Consider the following 21,540-nt stretch of genomic DNA (forward strand, 5'->3'; position numbering starts at 1 on the left):
AATATAATATATACTATAAATATATAGTATAATATATACTATAATATATATAATATAGTATATACTGTATAATATATTGTATAATATATAAACTATAATATATATATTTATGGTATATATTATATATATTATATACTATATGTGTAGAAATATTTTTAGTATATATTATGACTAGGAAATAGTTGGTTATTGATTCTCATAGTGTGAATTGTAATATATATATAATATATTGATAGTTGATAGTTAAGAAATATTTATAGTATATATTATAGTAACATATATATACTATAAATATTAATATTATCTATTAATATTATCTATTAACTATTATCTATTATATCTTATATATTTTATATATTATATATAGAGAGAGATATTTATAGTATATATTGTAGTAATATAATATATACTATAAATATATAGTATAATATATACTATAATATATATAATATATTATATATAATATAGTATATATGGTATAATATATTGTATAATATATATACTATAATATATATATTTATGGTATATATTATATATATTATATACTATATGTGTAGAAATATTTTTAGTATATATTATGAGTAGGAAATAGTTGGTTATTGATTCTCATAGTGTGAATTGTAATATATATATATAATATATTGATAGTTGATAGTTAAGAAATATTTATAGTATATATTATAGTAATATAATATACACTATAAATATATTTATAGTACATATTATATATATTTTATATATATACTATATACATATTGAAATACAGTGTATATTGTGACTAGGAAATAGTTGGTTATTGATTGCGATAGTGTGAATTGTAACACTTGCATTGTCTTACTTTTTAAATGAGACTGAAAACGGAATAAAAGTTTTTTCAAACGCATCTCTGGGTCAGAAAAGGCCTTAACCCGACAGAGCTGCCACCAGGCAGGGTCACTTCCAGCGGGTTTGTCACTTCCAGCGAGGCTGTTCCATTATTAAAGTGACATCCTGGGGGCAGCCGGGATCAGCTCAGCCCCTGCCGCGTGTCTGGAGCTCAGCTGAGGTGACCTGATTGTGCTCCGGTCCCCGGGGGCAGCAACTTCTGTGCCCGGTGAGCTGGAAAAGAGCCAGGATGCAGCTCCAGAATCTCCTTTGCAGCTTCTTGGGCTCCCTCTGCAGATTTTATTGGGCTGAAACATCCACCCCCCCTCCTGTAAGAAGGAGGGATGAGGGACTCCAGGTGTCCCTTCAAAATGCAGTTTATTGTATCTGATAGGAAAATCCATCCACAAACACCAGAGGTTTATTCCAAAAAGGAGACAGAGGAGTCCTGGAACTTCATTCCAATCAAGGCAGAGGCCATGGGGCATCCCCTGGGGTCTCCCCAATTTTTGGAGGATGCAGCTTCCTTTTTATCCCAATTTCCCAGCTGCAATTCCCTTCTCTCTTTCCCCATTTCTGAGGTACCTGAGAGGTTCAGACTTCCCCCAACACCTGATCCCAAAGATTCCCCTCTAATGTACAACCCTCCCTTTTAATTTTTGATTCTTACAGAATTTAGGGTTTTTTCTTCCCCATTGTTTCTTTCACTTTTCAATGTCTTTTGCCATTTTTTGCCAATGTCTTTCACCTTTTTCCATTCATCAATCAGCGGAATCCTTCCCATTGTTTCTTTTATCTCCCAGTGCTGGTTTTATCCACCAGCAGACCCACAGCTGGTTTGGAAAGACAAATCCACTGTTCCTCTCATATCGAAGAGTTACAACAGTCCAGGTGGGTGACAGAGCTGTGCCCACAGCTGTCAGCTCCAGCTGCAGGCAGGCCTGGAGACCCTGGGTTTAGGTTACAAATGCATTCTATACTTTTCTTTTGGTCACAATGCATTCTCTACTTTTCTTTGCTGAGCATCTCAATACAGCAGAACCAATCTACACCTTAACTTTTATCTATAGCCCATCATAACTACTGTAATTGCCATATTCATGTCCTGTTCTCCAGTCACTAAAAGTCAGTACATTACAGTTTAAGCTAGAAGTTGTTTTTCAGTTTTCTTGCAGTGGAAAATTCTGAGACCTTTTTTCTACTTGCAACATTTGCTGCCTTGTTTGCCTGTGCTCTCTTTCTGCTTGGTAAAATCATCTTGTTTGGGGTTGGTTTATCCATAAAAACCCCTTCTAACTAACACACCCTTGATTATTCTTGGTTATCTAGTAAGACTGGCTCAGCAATTCTTTTCTTCTCTGTCAAAACTTGCTTTCATTCCTATCCGTTCTTCAAATTCTACATTTAAAAATCTTTCTGCTAAGCACACATATCTGTGAGACCTTCTTGTCAAACTTTCATCCTTCCCAACACCCTCCCTGCCTCTCCAGGCTCAGTTTGGCAGTAGAACTCCGGGTTTAATGGAATTTAAGTGCATTGTTAAGGTGACAAAGCCGGGAGTGAGGCTGCCCTGCACGGAGAGCTGGTTGTTATTTATCTGCTGATAAACACAGCCCTGCTTCTTATCAGCACATCTCCCCCTGCCTGCCCGGGGAAAACAATCTCTGCAGCTCTGATATCCAAGCTTCAGAGGAAATTCTAATAAAGCTGTAGCAGATTTGCAATGCTGAGCATTAGAGAGCCTCCGTTGCATTCTGTTGTGCTGAATTAGGGGTGGTTGGCTCTGAATGGAATAAATCTAATCGTGTTTGTCACCTCGCTGTGGTGTGACTGGAACCAAGCTCTGGTTTCGGGCTGGGAGTGTGTGGGAAGTGCTTTGCTTCTGTCACTTGCCTTCTTTAAACTGGGTAATTAGCGAGGGTGGGATTCATTATTTGATTATTTTAATTGCCAGGAGCACAGAGGTCTCCCTTTGGCTGCAGCAGTGGCAGGGGAGGAGGAAGAACCTGATTTCCCTTCTGTGATAATTGAGGTTGGAAAAGCTCTCCAAGGTCACCCAGCCCAATTTGTGACCAGATTTTGTCCCCAGCCACATCCAGACCTGCCCTGGACACCTCCAGGGATGGGAGTTCCAAAACTGGGCAGCTCCAAGGCCTGACCTTATATTGTGCCATTAATTGTGCCATTAATTGTGCCATTAATTCATTAATGAGCATCCTAGTTGAGCTTGTCTGCTCTCTTAAACAAAATACACTTAAGCAGGAGGAATTTCCTCATGGGAAGGGTGCTCAGGCCTTGTAATTCCCATTATTTTTGGGGAATGAGGAGTGCACTGCTCCTCCTGCAGGAAGAAGCTTGTTTCAGTCTGCCTGTGGGGTTAAGATGGGTCTTAAAAACTCCCAAACTCCCAGTGGGGAATGGAATTTTAGCCTTAAAACATTCCAGGGAAGGAAGAGAGGCCTGGAGGGGGCACATCCTTCCAAGTGGAATCCTTGGCTGCTCCCACAAGTTCCTTTGCCTCGTTTGTAGGGTTTTTTTACACAATTCCCTACAAGCAGAGGAGTTCCATGAGCCAAGCTGCTCTTCCCAAGGTATGCGGGTGATTTGGGGTCTGTCCCTGCCCTTCCTGAGGCACCTGCAGACTCTGGAGCAGAGTGAAGGTGCAGGAGAGGAGGAACACTAACTGATCTAATGATTCATTTTCCTTGTAAAAGTCCACAGCGAGGAGAAGTCTCCTGCGACCCAGAAATGAGGTCTAGAGGTGCTTAAGTATATTTTGTTTAAGAGAGCAGACAAGCTCAAATAAGATGTTCAGAATTAATGGTACAGCTCTCCTGATAATTTCAGGAGAGGTTTGGATGAAAAGTTAAAAATACAGGTGAAGTGAATAATAATACACAGGGAGATGAAGAGCTGCTGAGAGGAGTCCCTGAGTCGTAGTGAGAGGGAAATGAGTCAGAATTGGCAGGAAATCAGTGGAATAAAGGCTGGGAGGGAAAAGGAGGCTCAGAGTGGGCTGGGGATGGAGGTCAGGGTAAAATTTGGGCTGGGCTCTGCTCTGTGCTCTCAACAATTCTGGTTAAACTGAGCAGCCAGTTGTGGATGGTGGAATTCCAGAATGGTTTGGGTTGGGAAGGGCCTTAAATCCCATCCAGAGCCACCCCATCCATGGGCAGGGGCACATTCCATTATCCCAGTTGCTCCAACCTATCCTGGGGCATTCCAGGGATGATCCAGGTGTGATCTTCTCCTTGGATTTTGTGTTGACTGCCAGCCTTGCTTCCTCTATCCATGGAGATGCTGCTGAGATCTCCCTTTAATTCCTCCATCCATGGAGATGCTGCTGGGGTCTTCCTTTGGCTCCTCCATCCATGGAGATGCTGTTGGGATCTCCACTTGGCTCTTCCATCCATGGAAAAGCTCCTGGGGTCTCCCTTTGACTCCTCCATCCCTGGAAAAGCTGCTGGGATCTCCTTTGGCTCCTCCATCCATGGAAAAGCTGCTGGGATCTCCCCGTGGCTTCTCCATCCATGGGAAAGCTGCTGGGATCTCCCCGTGGCTTCTCCATCCATGGAAAAGCTGCTGGGATCTCCTTTGGCTCCTCCATCCATGGAGATGCTGCTGGGATCTCTCTTCCTCCTCCTTCTCCTCCTCCTCTTCCTCCTCCTCCTTCTCTTCCTTCTCCTCCTCCTCCTCCTCTCAGCCACTCCAGTGGGTCTCACTGTTGGGTTAAACACAGCAAAGGAAGGAAAAGGTGGATCTGAGCTCAAGGAAGATGAAATTTCAGGGAGATTCACCCAAAATTTGTGGTGGAGGCTCCAGGAGGAGCCAGGACTCAGCCTGGCTGATGTCAGGGATTATCAGCAGAGATCCAAGGGGTGTCAAAACAGTGAATAAATGAACAGAGAGGTTAAATAAATCCATAAAATCAGTTCAAGGGAAAAAAAAAAAAAAAAGATAAAACATCCCCAGTGATGTGCCTTGCTTTTATTTGGTGCTGGTGTTTGACTGCACCCCAGTTCTGGGCAGCACCAGACCATCAGGACACCTTCAAATTCATATTTAAATCCATCACCTCACATATTTCACCTGAAATAGCAAGATTTCAGATGGAATTCCTGCCTTTAGTCGTGCCTTTGACTCCTGCACGGGGTTTGCAGCATCCACACCAGGAATTCTCATCTTATTTGGGTCCATTTAAGAAGAACTAATGGCCAAATTGCTGATAATCAAATTTCAGGGTGCTCCAAATCTGTGTGCAAACATCTCCTGCTCCTCCAGTGCTTCTGCCTCACTTTGTGACACTTTATTGATTTTTTTTTTCCCCCTTCCTTTTCTTCCTCTCTGCGTGGAAACAAATTAAAGCAGGAATTGGGATTGTAAATAGATAATGGGATGTGAATGCAGAGTAATCAGTGCCAGCCATGTACAGCCATACTAATTGTGCCAGGGGAGGGAAAGGGATAAATATTTCATGCCTGGATTCAGTGGGAAGTGAGAGAGCAAGGGAAGAAATAAAAAAGAGTTGAGAAGGCCTCACTTCAGTGCTTTTTCTTCAAAAAGAGGAGTTTTGATGACATTAACCCCTCCTTGTTTTGAATTGAGGAATTTTGTTTAGTGTGGAGGGTTTGGTGTCGCACAAAGGAAAAACATCTCAGGTTTGGGATGAATTCATCCTTCAAGGATGTGCTGATCAAAACCAAATCCAGGGATGTGGGACAGGAGAAGTTGAGCCTCATTCAGGCAGCTTTGCTTCATTCTTGTCTGGTTTTTATCTCAGGCAGTTGAATTACAACTGTGAAAGGGAAATTTGGCTCTGCATAGCTAAAGATTCTTCCTGAGGGGTTTGCTGCTGCAGAATAAACAATGAAATGGCCCTTGAGGGGTGAAAACATTGAATTTAAGGGTGTTGTCGTAAAAACCAGCCAGGAGAACTTCCTCAGGATGGGTTTGGGGCACCCCATGTTTGATCTCAGCCCCAAATCTGGGTTTGGGGCACCCCATGTTTGATCTCAGCCCCAAATCTGTTTGTTTGAACTCGGTTCTTTGAGAAAGTTTCCAATTCAATGGGTTCAGCTGCCTTGGAGTTCCCCAAGGATGGCAAAAAGCCACAGAGGATCCATTTCTGCTCCACCTCATCTTCCTGAAAGGGCTGGGGAACAGAGATGGAGACAATCCATGGAGAAATGATTGGGAACAACCTTAAATCCCAGTCTTAAATCATCCCAGAGCGCTGCAGGATCCAGGCACGGGATAATCCAGGGTTTGGATTGTACTGTAGGTGGCAGAGATGCTTTAGTTATGCACTAATCACCCTGCCAGCTCATTAAGGGGCTGGGAGCACAGAGATGCCATTAATTAATGCAGCCAATTCCAGCCTGAGGTCACCTCTGGATGGGCTGGGTGGCTGAAGGACTCTTCAGGTGCTCCATGGGCTGCCAGATCTGCTGCTAAATAATGTTTAATAATCAAATCTGAATTATCCTCCGGATGGAACAGATTCCCAGGATCCTTTTGCCTTTGTTAAAAAAAGCAGGGGGTGTTGAGATGTCAAAAAAGAATGTTGGAATAGTAAAAATGGGGTGTTGAAATGGCAATAAAAGGTGTTGGATGCCAATGAAAGGTGTTGGAAGGCCAATAATGGGTGTTGAAATTGCACTAATTTTTAAATAAGTGATAATTGGGGATTAAAGTGATTAACTTTCATTAGCAGGAACAGAGAGAGCATTGGTGTCCCCACCATGGTGAATGTCACCATTGTGGACCTCAGTCTGAGTTTGAAGTGTTGTTCCAGTCTACAACTTGGTTTGGGACAAAACTCAGCCAGGAATTGTGAGCTGGAGTTAAAAATGAAGCAAACAACCTCATATTTTAAAGGAAATAAAATGATAAACAGATATGAAGGGCTGCTGCTGGGTTCTGGAGCTGCCCACCTCTGATCCTGGCTGGAATCTTCCTCAGGTCGGGATTGGTCATAAATAAAATAAAAATTAAAGGTGTTCGTGCCATCCTTTCCCTTCCTGAGTTAAAATAAACAAGATTTTGGAGTGGGGTTAACCAAATATGAAGAGATGAGCTTGGAAATGTTCTGTGCCTTAGGAAAAAGGACTGGGAACCTCTGTAATGACAAACATGGAGCTCTCAGCTGGGAATCCCATCAGGAATGTGGGGCTGGAGGCAGCCCTGAAGTGGGGAGGGGGCTCTCCTTGGCTGTGTGGTACCCACAGAGGAGTCCCCAGACTCCTGGGGGAGGAGGATTGGCCTGGAGAGGGGGATTTGGGGTGTCCTGGCGTGGTCCTGACGTGCCTCTGCTGCTTTGCTCTCTTGCAGGTTCACTGGGATGAATTTGCCAGCCCCTGTGATCAGCAGTAAAAATTGGCTGAGGCTGCACTTCACCTCTGATGGCAACCACAGGCAGAAGGGCTTCAGTGCCCAGTACCAAGGTAAGGAGGGAGAAATAAATGCCCTGGCCGGGCCTCACCCACCCCAGCCAGCCTCTTTCACCTATTCCACAATCATTCCAGTTTGATTTCCTCATTCCTCAATTTCACAAATCATTCCAGTTTGATTTCCTCATTCACCTATTTCAGAATCGTTCCAGTTTGATTTCCTCATTCACCTATTCCACAATCATTCCAGTTTGATTTCCTCATTCACCCATTTCACAACCATTCTGGTTTTATTTCCCCTTGCGGCCACCCTAGAAAACGACTCCAACTCTAATTAACTCTAATGGTTTATAAAAACATTGGTCTTGTAAGCCAAAGATTGAAGAGTAGAGCTGCAAGGGGATAGAATATAAGAAAATAAAGAGGGTGTAGAAAGAACATGGGTCTTTTAAGCCAAAGATTGAAGACTAAAGCTATAAGAATATAAGAAAATAAAGATGGTGTAGAAAGTGATCTTGCCCCTAAGGAGTTGCAGCTTGGCCTAATTAGCAAAGATTAGGAACAGGCCTGCCTTTAACAAGCCACAGCTGTACCCAATGAGGAGAAGAGTGCTATAAAAGAGTGGGTGGGTGGTTGAGAAGGGGACTGGGGGCAGTTGGCTGCTTTGTGGAGAAGAAAGAGTCAGAGCTGTGAGGAGCTGCCCATGAGGAACACTGAGCAGGTATGAAACCTTTGTGATAAGATGACAACATAAACCCTTCTTAGAGTTACCCCACCATTTCAGGAAGAAAGGATTCAAACCTTCATTTCTAACTCCCAAAGCTGATTTTAGGCTAAACTTCTTCCTACCCCCTAAGCAACCTGAATTGCCCCTTGAGATAAGGGGCACACACCAGCTCCAACACCACAAACAAGTCAACAACAACCTTCAGCCCCCATTTTAGGGTAACCCCAGCCAGGAATCCCCAGCTGCCTCCCTGCATGGCCCCGCTGCTGTTATTTTCCAGCTGGAATCCCCCAAAGTGTGGTTTTCATAGAAAAACCCAGCCTGGTTTGGGTTGGGAGTGACCTTAAAGCCTATCCGCTGACACGTCCACTGTCCCAGGGTGCTCCAGGTCCCCTCTTGGCCTTGGACACTCCCAGGGATTCAGGAGCTTCTCTAGGAAATCCATCTCAGCCCCTCCTCACCCTCACAGGGCAGAATTTGGGATTGGGATAAAGATTTCAGGATGGGAATGCTCAGGTGCTGTTGAGGAGATCCTTTGGCAGTGAAGATTCTGCTCCTGGTGGGACCAGAATGGAAGGAGTGGATTCCTTGGAAGTGTTCTCACCACTCCTGTGGTGTTTGTGAAGGAGGTTGTGGGTGCAGGATCCATGAGAGGGGAGTGAAGCAGAGAAGGAGCAGGAATGGTTTGTCCCCTCCAAGGGCTCAGGGGAGCTCTGCAGGTTTGCTCTCGAGAGGCTTTTGCTGGGAAAAAGCTCTGGAGAGGAGTCAAGGGAAAGGGAGAGGATTTTCTTTTCCTTGGATAAATCCACAGAGCTGCCTCGTTTGGGTGTTCCCAGGCTGTTCTTAGCAGGGCTGTCATGGCCTCAACAAATGAACCACATCGTTATTTAACTTCCCCGCTTTCCTTGAACCTGTAAATCACTTTAAACTGCAAGAAAAAACAAGGAAAAAAGGACTTTAAACAAGGAAAAAAAAAACCCTTTTGTTGTTGCTGTGCAGCATAAATGTCTGGGAAAAGCAGCTTTCCTTTGGATGGCTTTTCCCTGGCTGTCAGGATTGCAGCTTCCCCCAAAGCACCTGTCTGAGTCAGCCTTTCCCTGCACAGCAAAGTCAGGGTGAATGTCCTCATTCCCCTGCTCAGAGAAATGTCAGGGGATTTAGGGGATGAACTGGGGATGAAGTGTTGGAAATGAACTGAACTCCCCATTCTGAGCTGGAATCCAAGCAGGACCTCAGCCCAGCTGCCAGAGGGGACCTGCTCTCGTTTTCCCACTGTTTTTGTGGAGTTTGGCAGCTTCTGTCTGCCTTTCAATGCTTATAAACCCAGCAAAACAAGCAGCCAAGCAGTGAAGACTCCCAGGGATGAAGGGAAGGTGTCTGCAGGCAGTGGGATGTGTAGGGCAGGAGATGGTGATACTTTAAAAACCTCCCTGTAACCCTTTCCACAACCTGGCCTGGCCATAAATATTTCAGTGGCGATAAATCCCTACAAAACAGGCCGTGTAATTCCACAGCAAGCACAGCAGCTGAAATGCATTTTTCATCAGGAGAGCTGAATCAGGATGGGCCAGGAGAAGCAAGGGGAGTCTTTAGGGTGGCTGTAATTTGCTGTCTGTTTTCCAGAGACGTGTCTGTACATCATTTATGAACCCCCTGGGTCCTCTGGGACGGGGTCTGGCTTTGCTGATAATCTATAAGAAAACAATTTCCCTTCCAGCTTGTTTAAATTGATCCTGAGTTTTGCAGAACACCTTCTCTGTCTGTTCCCCCTCTGCTCTCCCTAATCCGTGTCCTCATTTGGAAATCACTTTAGGAATGTAAAAGCAAGGTTAGATGCAATCAGGCTGTGGAGAGGGTTTTTTTTGTTGTTGTTGTTGAACACAGCAAATTCATTTTGTTCCCTTCCTGGGAGAGTTAAATATTTCCCTTTTCCCTTTCATTAAGGTGAATCTTGATTTTTGCAAATGTTTTTTCCCCATTCCCCATGTAAGGAAGTCAAAGGGACTGGGAGAAATGCGTGCAGAGAATTATTTTTAAAAATTATTTTTTATTTTCCTCCCCATCCTGTCTCCTCAAAAAGGTGGAAGAAAATAACCTAGAAGTTTTCAATCAGGTGAGGTGGCAGCACCTCAGTGTCCCCCCACCATCAGAGGAGCTGGGTGGGAATTTATAAAATCAGAGGGTTTTGGGAAAGCTGCACAAGGCTGGAATTGGAGAGATGGAAATGCTGCTGCCCCTCTCTGCACATGTTTTATGGCAGAACTTGGCTCCCTAATTGCTCTGGAGCTGATTGGTACCAACACATAATTGCAGCTTTTATCGATCTCCCCGCCCCGGCTGCTTGCCTTCCGCGCGGGAGGAAGATAAATGGGATGAGCTCCAGCCCTGCACAGGACAGAGCTGCCTCCTTCAGGGAGGGGCTGGGGAGCTCCCTGCTGCTCACCAGAGACACCTCAATGGCTTGGTGAGGGAGTCATGGAATCTTGGAATGGTTTGGAATGGGTTTAAATCCCATCCAGTTCCACCCCTGCCATGGACAGCGACCTCCCAGTTTCCCAGGATTCTCCCAGCCCCATTCATGGCTTTGGTCTGCAGATCTGTCCATGGGTAGATCTGTGGTTCTACCCATGGATGGATCAGTCTGGGTTCTGTTTGGACAGATCTTTGTCCCTCTTTGTGCTGGATCTCATCTTGGGTCTTCTACTCTTTATCCTGGATTTTCCCCTCTTCATCCTTATCTCCCAATCCTCTCCTTGGTTCTCCTACTCCTCATTCTGGATCTCCCACTGCTTGTTGTGACTCTCCCACTCCTCATCCTGGATCTTCCCCTCCTCATTTTCAGTCTTCCCCTTTTCATCTTAGATCTTCCATTCCTCACCTTGGATCTTCTATTTCACTTCTTGGATGTCCCACTGCTTATCTTGGATCTTCCACTCTTCATCCTGATCTTCCATTCCTCATTTTGGATCTTCTCCTTTTCATCTTGGATGTTTCCCCTCCTCATCCTGGATCTCCCCCTCCTCATCTTGGGTCTTCCATTTCCCATCTTGGATCTCACCCTGGATCATACCCTTGGGTTCCAAAGGGATTTTTGCCTCCTGCCATGAGACCTGTGGAGTCTCCTGGGCAATTCTGGATAATCCCAGTGCTTGTGCAGGCTCTGAGTCCCAAAGATCCATTGCTCAGGCTGCCAAAAGAGGGATTTTTCCAAAGAGTTGCATTTGAGGGGGTTTCTCTTCACCTCCAAGAGCCCCTGTGAGCATCCTGCTGCTGAACCATCCCAGCAGGAGGGAGAGATCCAGGCAGGATTTAGATTTAACAGCAATTCCCCCAACAAAGAGAGCAGAGCTTCATGGAATAGATTTTTTTTTTTTTTCCTGTTGCTGCTGCTGAAACATTGTTTTCCAAATTAAAAATAAATAAATGTCTGCTTAAATCCTCATTTAGAGCAACATGAAGTGGTTTGAAAGGAACAGCCCGGCCTGCCTGCCATGCTGGCAGAGCTTTGTAATGTCATCTCTCAAATCTGACAGGATGCTGAGTATTCCATTAGATCTGTTGGATGTGTGTGAGCAGCAAAAGCCTCCAGAAAACAGGAGTTTCTGTTCATCCAATTATCCTGACACAGTCCTTTGTAGTACTGCTCCACATTCCAATTCACAAACAAAGTAGATTTTCAAATACAGGATTTTTGAGGGCGGGGAGTGGGAGAATTGTTCTTATTTGTTTAAATTTTTTTTAAAAAGCACAAAACAAGTGGTGCTTTGCTGTGCCTGGTTCTGATCTAAATGGAGTCATTTGTAAAGTCTGACTTCCATCATTAGGGCTCCAAAATGAAGGATGAGGAGGAGAGGATGCAGTGATTGCTCTTTATCAATTTATCTTCACCAATTTATCTTTATCAATTCTCCTGGAAAGGGACACGGTGCAATTAGGGGAGGAGATGTTTCCTGGGGATGCAGCTTGGGCTCTGAATTTTGGAATTGCTGCTCAGTGTTGAGTGTCTTGTTCTCATTGCTGAGGGGTTTGGGAGCCAGGTTTTCCATCAGGAACGGGGTTGGAGGGGGATTTTTGTTGGATGGCTCTGGGAGAACCTTGGTTAGAAATGTGTCCTTGAAAAATTTCCAAGCCTGGCTGTATCCAAATTTTGAATTCCCCCATGCCAGAGAATCCTGGAGTGGTTTGGGTTGGAAGAGACCTTAAAATTCCTCTGATTGCACCCTCTGGCACCTTCTCCTGGATTTGGGATGTTCAGCACTGGGGAAATCCCTGCAGGTTGCTGTGTCCTCATAGAGGAGTTCCCCAGGATTTCTCATCCCATCCATGGTGCCACCGTCAGCTTTGGTGGGCTTCACCAATGCTTGGGAAGCTTTTCTTGGCCTCTAAATTCCCTTTGTGGGGCACAAATCATCCGAGCTGAGCTTTTTGTTTGTGTGGAGAGTTGGGAACCTTCCCTGGGGGCTGGATGTGGAGAATACCAAAATGGGGATTATTTGGTGAAGCTCGTGCCCCAAAGCACAACCACAGAGCAGAGACTTAGAGGCTGCAGGGTCCCAACACACAGCCTTGGAAAATTCAAACCAAAATCCAAATTCGGCCTTGGAAACATGGAATTGCCTGGATTTTATTGCCTGGGAGGGAATTTTGGGGTATCCCTGTGTTGGCTTGGAAAAAGCTGGAAAATCACTACCGGAATGTCTGCCGCTATTTTATTTGAAGCAGAAATAGATTTTTTACCCCAAAAAAGTGAGTTTTAGCAGCCCCAAGTCCCTTTTTTTTTTTTTTTTTTGATCCATTGATATCACATTTATTAAAAACCTTGAGATCAGGCTGGAAATCTCCTGTGATTCCCATCCACGTGGGACCTTTGGGGCATCCCAAACCCTGCTGCTTTTTCTTCCTCCTGCTGCACTTGCAGGTGGATTTGGAGCAAAAAGAAACAAAGAGTTCGATTTGCTTTGACAGCAGCCTGCTGTTAATTAGTTTTCCCTTCTTAAATTAATAAAAAAAGACAGCTGCCCTGAACAGATTGAAGCTGCTGAGGAAGACAGGAGCAGCAGCAGCAGCTTTTCCTCATGAATATTTTCCAGCTAAAAATTTTTTTTGAAGTTCTTGCTGCTTTATTTAAAGAGAAAGCCAAAAGCTGTGAGGAAATGATGAGTGAAAAGCTGCACCCAGCATCTCCCTCAAAGCAGCACCTCAGGTGAGCTTCAAGGAGCCTCCCCCTGTCTGAGCCTCCTGCAGCAGCTGTTCCAAACAGGTTCTTTTTGAGCCCAAAAAAAAAAAAAACCCCAGCACGATTAAAAAACCCCTCTTTAGTTACATGGGTAATTCTTCTTGACAGCTTTGTCTTAGGAATGTGCTAATTTAGGGATGAAAGCCTGACAAGATGAAGAACACGGGGAAGAAGGGTTTGAAGTGGGTTTCTCCAAGGATAAGGGCTGGCTCGTCAGGAAAAGGCTCCCAGAAAGTGATTTGGACACTGAGTAATCCCAATTCCTGTTGGGTTATCCTAAATCCTCACAGTGAAGGCTCTTTCATCCCAATTCCTGCAGTGGGGGCTGGGTTATCCCAGTTCCTGTTGGAATTATCCCAATTCCTGTCGAGTTATCCCAATTCCTGATGGAATTATCCCAATTCCTATTGGGTTATCCCAATTCCTGCAGTGGGGGCTGGGTTATCCCAATTCCTGTTGAGTTATCCCAATTCCTGTTAGAATTATCCCAGTTCTTGTTGGGTTATCCCAATTCCTGCAGTGAGGGTTGGGTTATCCCAATTCCTGTTGAGTTATCCCAATTCCTGATGGAATTATCCCAATTCCTATTGGGTTATCCCAATTCCTGCAGTGAGGGTTGGGTTATCCCAATTCCTGTTGAGTTATCCCAATTCCTGTCAGAATTATCCCAATTCTTGTTGGGTTATCCCAATTCCTGAAGTGAGGGTTGGGTTGTCCCAATTCCTGTTCAGATTATCCCAATTCCTGTTGGTTTATCCCAATTCCTGCAATGAGGGCTGGGTTATCCCAGTTCCTGTTGGAATTATCCCAATTCCTGCAATGAGGGCTGGGTTATCCCAGTTCCTGTTGGAATTATCCCAGTTCCTGTTGGATTATCCCAATTCCTCTTGGAATTATCCCAGTTCCTGTTGGGTTATCCCAAATCCTGCAGTGGAGGCTATTTTATCCCAGTTCCTGCAGAGGAGGCTGGGCTATCCCAAATTTGCTTGGAATTATCCTAGTTCCTGTTGGAATTATCCCAGTTCCAGTTGGGTTATCCTTAATCCTGCAATGGAGACTTTTTAATCCCAGTTCCTGCAGTGAGGGCTGGGTTATTCCCTTTCCTGTTGGGTTATCCCAATTCCTGTTGGAATTATCCCAGTTCCTGTTGGAATTATCCCAATTCTTGTTGGGTTATCCCAGTTCCTGCAGTGAGGGCTGGGTTATCCCAATTCCTGTTGGAATTATCCCAGTTCGTCTTGTGTTATCCCAATTCCTCTTGGAATTACCCCAGTTCCTGTTGGGTTATCCCAAATCCTGCAGTGAGTGTTGAGTTATCCCAATTCCTGATGGAATTATCCCAATTCTTATTGGGTTATCCCAAATCCTGCAATGAGGGCTGGGTTATCCCAATTCCTGTTGGAGTTACCCCAGTTCCTGTTGGAATTATCCCAGTTCCTCTTGTGTTATCCCAGTTCCTCTTGGAATTACCCCAGTTCCTGTTGGGTTATCCCAATTCCTGCAGTGAGTGTTGAGTTATCCCAATTCCTATTGGGTTATCCCAAATCCTGCAATGAGGGCTGGGTTTTCCCAGTTCCTTTTGGAATTACTCCAATTCCTATTGGGTTGCCCCAATTCCTGTTGGAATTACCCCAATTCCTGTTGGGTTATCCCAATTCCTGCTCTTTTATCCCATTTCCTCACAGCAGAGGCTGGGTTTTTTTCCCAACTCCTGCCTCTGGAAGCTGCAATGATCCAAAATCCAGGTGTTTGTGCTGCTCCCAGATGGTTCTGCCAGGTGGGGTTTGTGTCAAACCCTGGGGGTGGAGGCAGCAGCAGCCAAATCCAGAGCAGGAAAACAAATTGCTGCTCCCTGGTGTGAGAAAAAGGATGGGGCCCTTGGAGATGGATGAATTCTTGTTCCCTTTCCTGGTTTTTCCCCTCTTCTGGTGGAATTTTGGATCAGGGAGGGAATGGTCACACTTGGGGAGGAGTCCCCCAGGTGTGGAGCTCCAGGCTGATATTTCCCTTGGCCAATAATGGGGTTTAATTTTATTTTCCTGCTTTTTTACTGCTGTTTGTGCACACCAGCTCTGCAGTTTTTAGGTACTGAGTGCTCCCCTGGAATGGCTCTGCTGTGTAATGGGTTCATGGCATAAATTCCAGAAAAACTGGGGGAAACCAGCTCAGCATTTTCCTCTCAGCATCCTGAAGCTCCTCAGAGCTTCCCTTTTGCTTGTCTCCCATTTTTAGTGGGTTACGGAGGGGTTGAACCCCATTTTTATTTTGAAATTAAACCTCTCCAAAGCCCTAACACGGAAAACAAATCCCTCTCCAAAGCCCTAACATGGAGAAACAAACCCCTGCTGGTTTTGAGCAGTGAGGATAAGCTGATCCCAAAGGGAAGGATGCAGGATGTGGGTGATTCACGTGTTTATTTTTAAAATAAAAACTTGACAATCCCTGAAGCTCAGCTCAACTTTTTCCTCTTTTTTTCCTTTGTTTCTCACCCCTGCAGTCAAGAAGCAGATGGAGCTCAAGTCCAGAGGGGTGAAACTCATGCCCAGCAAGGACAACAACCAGAAGACATCAGTGTGTAAGTTTTTCTGGCTCTTCTTCGCTGTCTTTTTTGATAACAATCTCCTGGAACATTTCATTGGACTTTCCAGTAATCTCTAAAACTTCGCCACTCTGAAAAGTTTGGGTGCTTTTCCCTCTTCCCTCTGCATTTCTGCATCACTTCCCTCCTCCCAGTGCTCTGGTCACAAGCATTTACTAACTCCTGGAAGGGTGCAAGGCTTGGATTTTCTGCATTTGGTTGATTCTGTGCTCCAGGTTGTGGTTTTAGGCTCTTTTTAGTGGGAAAAACTAAGAAATGTGGGGTTGGGATCGGTGTTGTTTCTGTAAATAAGCAGCAAGGATAAGGAGCAACCTTAAAAACAGAATATTAGAAAATTCACAGAGTCAGTCACAGCATCTTCCTTTCTCTATTTGAGTTTTATTTCATTTTCCCTGCAGAAAAATCATAATTCTGGGTTTGGAGTGCTGATTTTTCAGGTTGTAGTGCTGATTTTTCAGGTTGCAATGCTGATTTTTCAAGTGTAGTGCTTGGTGTGTCGGGGCAGAACATTGGGGTCACTGCTGTGCCTCCCTCAGGCAGGTGGGAAATATTTCAGTTTCCTATCGGGTTCTTCCCAAATCACGAGGAAAACCTGTGGTTTTTGTCCCTGAATCTTGGGCTCTCTCTAAAATGAAACAGGAGGGATCTGCCTTGGAGTTAATATTTAATGTGGATTCAAATGGGAGCAGGATGGAGCATTTTTCCAAATGGATTTTAGGGGAGAAGCTGGAATTGCTCATTTTGTTGCACAGCCCATTACCCCCGTCAGAGAGGAGCATTTGCACAGCTCAGCTGGGTGGATTTGTCATACAAAATTCAGAAAAATGCATGGACTAGAGCAGAATTGGTGGATTTTGCATACAAAATTCAGAAAAATGCAGAGACTGGAACAGAATTGGTGGATTTTGCATACAAAATTCAGAAAAATGCACGGACTGGATCAGAATCATGCCTCTGGAAGGAGAGTTTCCCTCCCAGCTCCCAGGAGAATTTTTAGGCTCTGTTTTATTGGGAGCAAAACCCAAAAAGGTGAAAAACAACCCAAAATCTCCAGAGCAGAAAACACTGGGGGGTGGGTTCAGGGGAAAATAATTCAATTTTTAAGGGAATTATCCTTTAAAATGGAGTCCTGGCTGGGTGATACATTCCTTGCCAGGAAGAATTTATTGGAATAAACATCCCAGTGCCCTTTACTGAATTGGAAAATTCCCCTGGCTGGGTGTGGAGACTGAGGGGTGTGCTTGGAGTAGGGGGATTTTGGGGGATTTTTGCCCTGGATTTTGGGGAATTTTGGGGAAAGGAGTGAAATAATTGATTTAACAAAGCATTGTGGTGCTAAAATACACAAAATTCCCATTTTTCCTTCCTGGGAATGGCCTTTGGAGCAGTTTTACCCATTTTTAATGCACTGAGGTGAGGAGGGGACAGCACTTGCATTCCCTTTCCTGCAGATCCTGCACTGCTGAGGAGGAAAAATAGGAATTCATTCCCCCTGCCTGGTTTATCCCATCCCAAGGGGCTCAGAGCTGCCAAATGGAAGCTCAAATCCTGAGGACAGCTCAGGCTGGAAGTTGTTGAGCTGGAATAATGGGAATGGGGATGGTGGCCCCATTCCATGGTCCTTGTCACCCTCCAGCTCCTTCTCCATGCCCTGCTCTCCATCAGATCTGGATTTTCCCTATTTTTGGAGCTTTCTGCTCCCACAGGGAATTCCCAGCTGCAGAAGTGCTGATTCCCAAGGAGATGGCACCAGGAAAATCAGATTTTTATTTTTATTTTTCGCAGTCCTTATCTGCTCTGCTCCCTGTTGGATTTGCAGGGTTGGCTGAGCCCCTCTGTGCTCCCAAACCTCCATGAGCTGAGTTTGCATCACAGATAATTCCAAAGAAATTTCCTATTCCAGAGCAATTTCCAGTTGCTCTGGCTCAAATACCAGAAATTCAGGAATTTTTGTGTCTCTTGATATCACTTAAAGCTCTGCCACAAAATCCTAAAATTTTTAAGGCTGGAAAAGATCAAGTCCAACCTTCAAGTCCCTGTTTTATTTTTTATTATTCCTACCAGCAATATTTTATTTTCAGGTGCTGTTTGCTAAAACTTGGCCTAAAATCCTCCCTGGAGGGATCCACTCTTAAATCCTGCAGGTTTTTGGGTTTGGGATTGCCTGGTCAGATTAAACCTGGTGTGTTTTGTGTGAAAATGTAGTGATGTAACAGCTGCTTGTGTTATTGCAGGGAAAAAATCCATAAAAATTCAAAATTCTGTGGGGAGGTGCTGCTTGTGCTCAGTTGTAGTGGATTGTGTTTGTTTTAAATCATAATTAAGTGCTTTGTACTGCTCACCATCAGTCGAATTATTTGGAAATCTTGCTTGAATCTCTTCTGGAGGGGTGATAATACTGAGAGACAAATAAATTAGGTAGAAGAAAGAGTTTGAGATTTTAGGCCATATTTTGGAGGTTGTTTCTGGCACTGAAAGCAGAATGTAAATGTGGATATTCCAGGTCTCACAATGGGGAAATTGTGGTGATTTGGATTTAAAAAACAGCATCCAAGTGGATTTTGTGGTGTTTGGGCGAGGCCCACCAGGAGAGGCGCTGGGTGAAGGACTTGGAAGTTCTGTGTGTGTCCAGATGGGTCAAAATCTGCCTTGCAAAGTCATTTTTTGGGGTGGGTTGAGCAGTTTTTAGATCTCAAGTTTGTGGGAGTTGCTGGATTTTGAGGAGATGTTTGTGGGACAAGGAGCCACCTGAGGCCTTGTGGGTGAAGGACTGGAATTTCTAGGTGTGTCCAGCTTGGTCAAAATCTGATTTGCAACGTCATTTTTTGGGGTGGGTTGAACAGGTTTTAGGTCTTAGCCGAGTGTGTGGGAGTTTCTGGATTTTGGAAAGATGTCTGTGGGACACAGGAGCCACCTGGGACTTGGGTGAAGGACTGGAACTTCAGTGTGTGTGCAGCTGGGTCAAAATCTCCTTTTCAAAGTCATTTTGTGGGGTGGGTTGAGCATTTTTTAGGTCTTAGCCAGGTCTGTGGGAATTTCTGGATTTTGGGGAGATGTTTGTGGGACAAGGAGCCTCCTGAGGCCTTGTGGGTGAAGGCCTGGAAGGGCTTGGGTGAAGGACTACAACTTCTGTGTGTGTCCAGCTCGATCAAAATCCGCCTTGCAAAGTCATTTTTGGGGTGTGTTGAGCAGATTTTAGGTCTCAGCCAAGTGTGTGGGAGTTCCTGGATTTTGGGGAGCCATCTGGAGCCTGGGGACAAGCTGTGCTTGGCTTGGGTGGGACAGCCTGAAATGCTCGGGGAATTCTGCACTTCTGGGAGTGCTTGTGAAGCTTCATCTTCTGAGCTGTTCTGGAACATTCCCAGCTGGGAAATAAACTGGGGTTTGGAGCTCTCATGGTAGAACATTCCCAGCTGGGAAATTGGGGTTTGGAGCTCTCACGGTGGAACATTCCCAGCTGGGATTGGATTTTCCCAGTGTCAGGACCTGGCTGTGACCTTTTCACTCTTGGTGTTGTTAAATTTGGGGGTGTTCAGTGTCTGGGTTGGTGTCACTGAGGTTCTGGAATAACTTCTTCCTTAATTTTTTGGGTGCTGAAGGAACTTTGGGGTTTGGAAATGCAGCAGGACCTCGTTGGGGTGAGCCCTGCACCCCTAAATCAGCTCCAAGCTCTCAGGCCTGATTTTTGGGATCTTTCCTGGAAGTTTGCATGGAATTACCCTGGTGTGACCACTCAGATTAACCCTTTAAACCATCTAATTCCTGCTGCAGTCCTTCCCATCACCTCCTTTCACTGGATTCCTCATGCTGAGAAATGTTGGGGCTTTGTCAAATTGTTTATTTTTTAGGTGCTGCTTTTATTTTGTAGTTCTGAAATTCAGCGAGAAATTGTCCCTTGGGAATCTGTCAGTGAAGTTTTCTTATTAAGAGAGGCAAAACTAAAGAGGATTTTAACAGTGAATTCCAGTGGCAAACTGAACAATCAGAACTGGCTGTCACTGAATTCATGAGGAGAAAAAACTTGAAAAAATCAGGAGGATGAGGGGATGGAAAACCAATCCCATGTTGGGGGAGAGAATTCCTGAGTTTCTAATGCAGACATTGAGCAGTTAATCACAATTTTTTTTTCTAGTAATCTTGAAAGGTTTATTTGGGAATGGCCCAGCCCAGGTGAAACTTTGGGAAGGTGAACACAGCAAATTCTCAGCATGACAAATCCATTTTTGTAACCTTTGGGCTCCTCTATTTGTGTGTGTGTGTGTGCTCAAAACAAAAGCTAGAGAACAAAAATTTCTGTAAATTAGCAGCTCGAATATTCATCTACTCCTTTTCTTTCACTTTCTTTAAAAGAGAAATTCCCCAACTCCCAGGATGTGGAGATATCTTCCCTCAGCTTTATCTTCCCTGTTCTCTGCTTTATCTGTTCGTGTTTTTAGGTGTTAATGAATCTCCACTAATGAGACATGAGCTGGGTTTGGGCCTCAGCATTGGGGGTGACAAACTTTCCTCTGGGGCCTTCCTTTTCCTGGGATCTGGGATTGTTTCTCTTTGTTTTCCTGGGATTGTTTCTCTTTCTTTTCCTGGGAGCTGGGATTGTTTCTTCCCAAAATTTTGAATTCCAGGCTCCATTTTTATCTGATATGGGAATAACCACTGGGTGTGGCAGCAGTGCCCACTCTGGGGGTACAGAAGGGGTGATCTGAGGGGGATTTGACCATGGGAGGAGGAATTTGCTGTGGGAATGGGATTTTTCCTTTGAGGAAGAGTTCCCAGGTCGTTAATTCTAAATATTGGATGGTCTTGGCTTTGTGGGTGTGGTTGTTACAGGTGTGTGTGGTCGTGGGGTTTTTACAGAGGAAAATCAGGGATTTGAGCACTTCCTTTCACTCCCACATGCCTTTGGGACATAAAACCTCTTGGGGTTCCTCATCCTGAGGTGAATTTTCCTTGTTTTGGAGCTGTTTGTGCACAGGGTGCAGGGAAGGAACCCAAGGAGGGTGGTGTCACCTGGGGCCTTCATTCAGCCAAACTTTTCCTGTCAGAAGCTGGGAGTTGAATCCATGTGCTCTCCCTTCCTTCACTGAATTGATTCCTGATTTGGAATCCTCTGGGCTGGTGAAAAGTGGCAAAGCAAAGTTTGGAGTTATAGAAAATGGAGGGATGTCAAATTCTGCTTTGGTGCTGCTGATTGAGCTTTACCAAGGGTTATTGTGGTGGTGTTCACAGGGGTCCCAGGATGAGGGAAGAGATGAGAATCTTGACTCCATGTTTCAGAAGGCTGATTTATTATTTTAGGATACATATTTATTAAAAGAAAAGTATATATTAAAACTTAGTAAAATAATAGAAGAAAGGACTTCATCAGAAGAAAGGAAAGAAATAAAATCTTGTGACTGCTCACAGCCTCGACACAGGTGGCTGTCGTTGGTCATCAAATAAAACAAATTTCACGTGCTGGGTAAACAATTCTCCAAATCATATTCCAAAGCAGCAAAACAGGGAGAAGCTGAAGCTTCCCAGCTTCTCAGGAGAAAAGATCCTAACAAAAGGATTTTTCATAAAATATGTCTGTGGCAGGTTACGGACATGGAAAATGGGAAAATAATCCCTCACAGGTTGTTTTCCATGAATTCATAGCTCTGTCACCTCTGTACCCTCCCACACACAGAGGAGGGCACCAGAGCATCCTGTGGGGACAATCCCAGCCCCATCCCTGCTCCAGCAC

At 44.6% G+C, this 21,540-nt stretch overlaps 1 protein-coding gene across 2 annotated transcripts in view; it reads left to right on the plus strand.

The window, feature by feature from the left end:
• The window catches only part of CSMD2 (CUB and Sushi multiple domains 2), a 256,066-nt gene that overhangs the window by 101,200 nt on the left and 133,326 nt on the right, over positions 1-21,540 (plus strand). For both annotated transcript variants that reach the window (XM_058040469.1, XM_058040468.1), the window contains 2 exons: positions 7,195-7,307; positions 15,714-15,791. In XM_058040469.1, the coding sequence (XP_057896452.1) occupies positions 7,195-7,307; positions 15,714-15,791 (191 nt within the window). The remainder of the gene's footprint in view (positions 1-7,194; positions 7,308-15,713; positions 15,792-21,540) is intronic.

This window comes from Melospiza georgiana, chromosome 24, assembly GCF_028018845.1.
Source record: "Melospiza georgiana isolate bMelGeo1 chromosome 24, bMelGeo1.pri, whole genome shotgun sequence".
In the NCBI taxonomy this organism is placed as follows: Eukaryota; Metazoa; Chordata; class Aves; order Passeriformes; family Passerellidae; genus Melospiza; species Melospiza georgiana.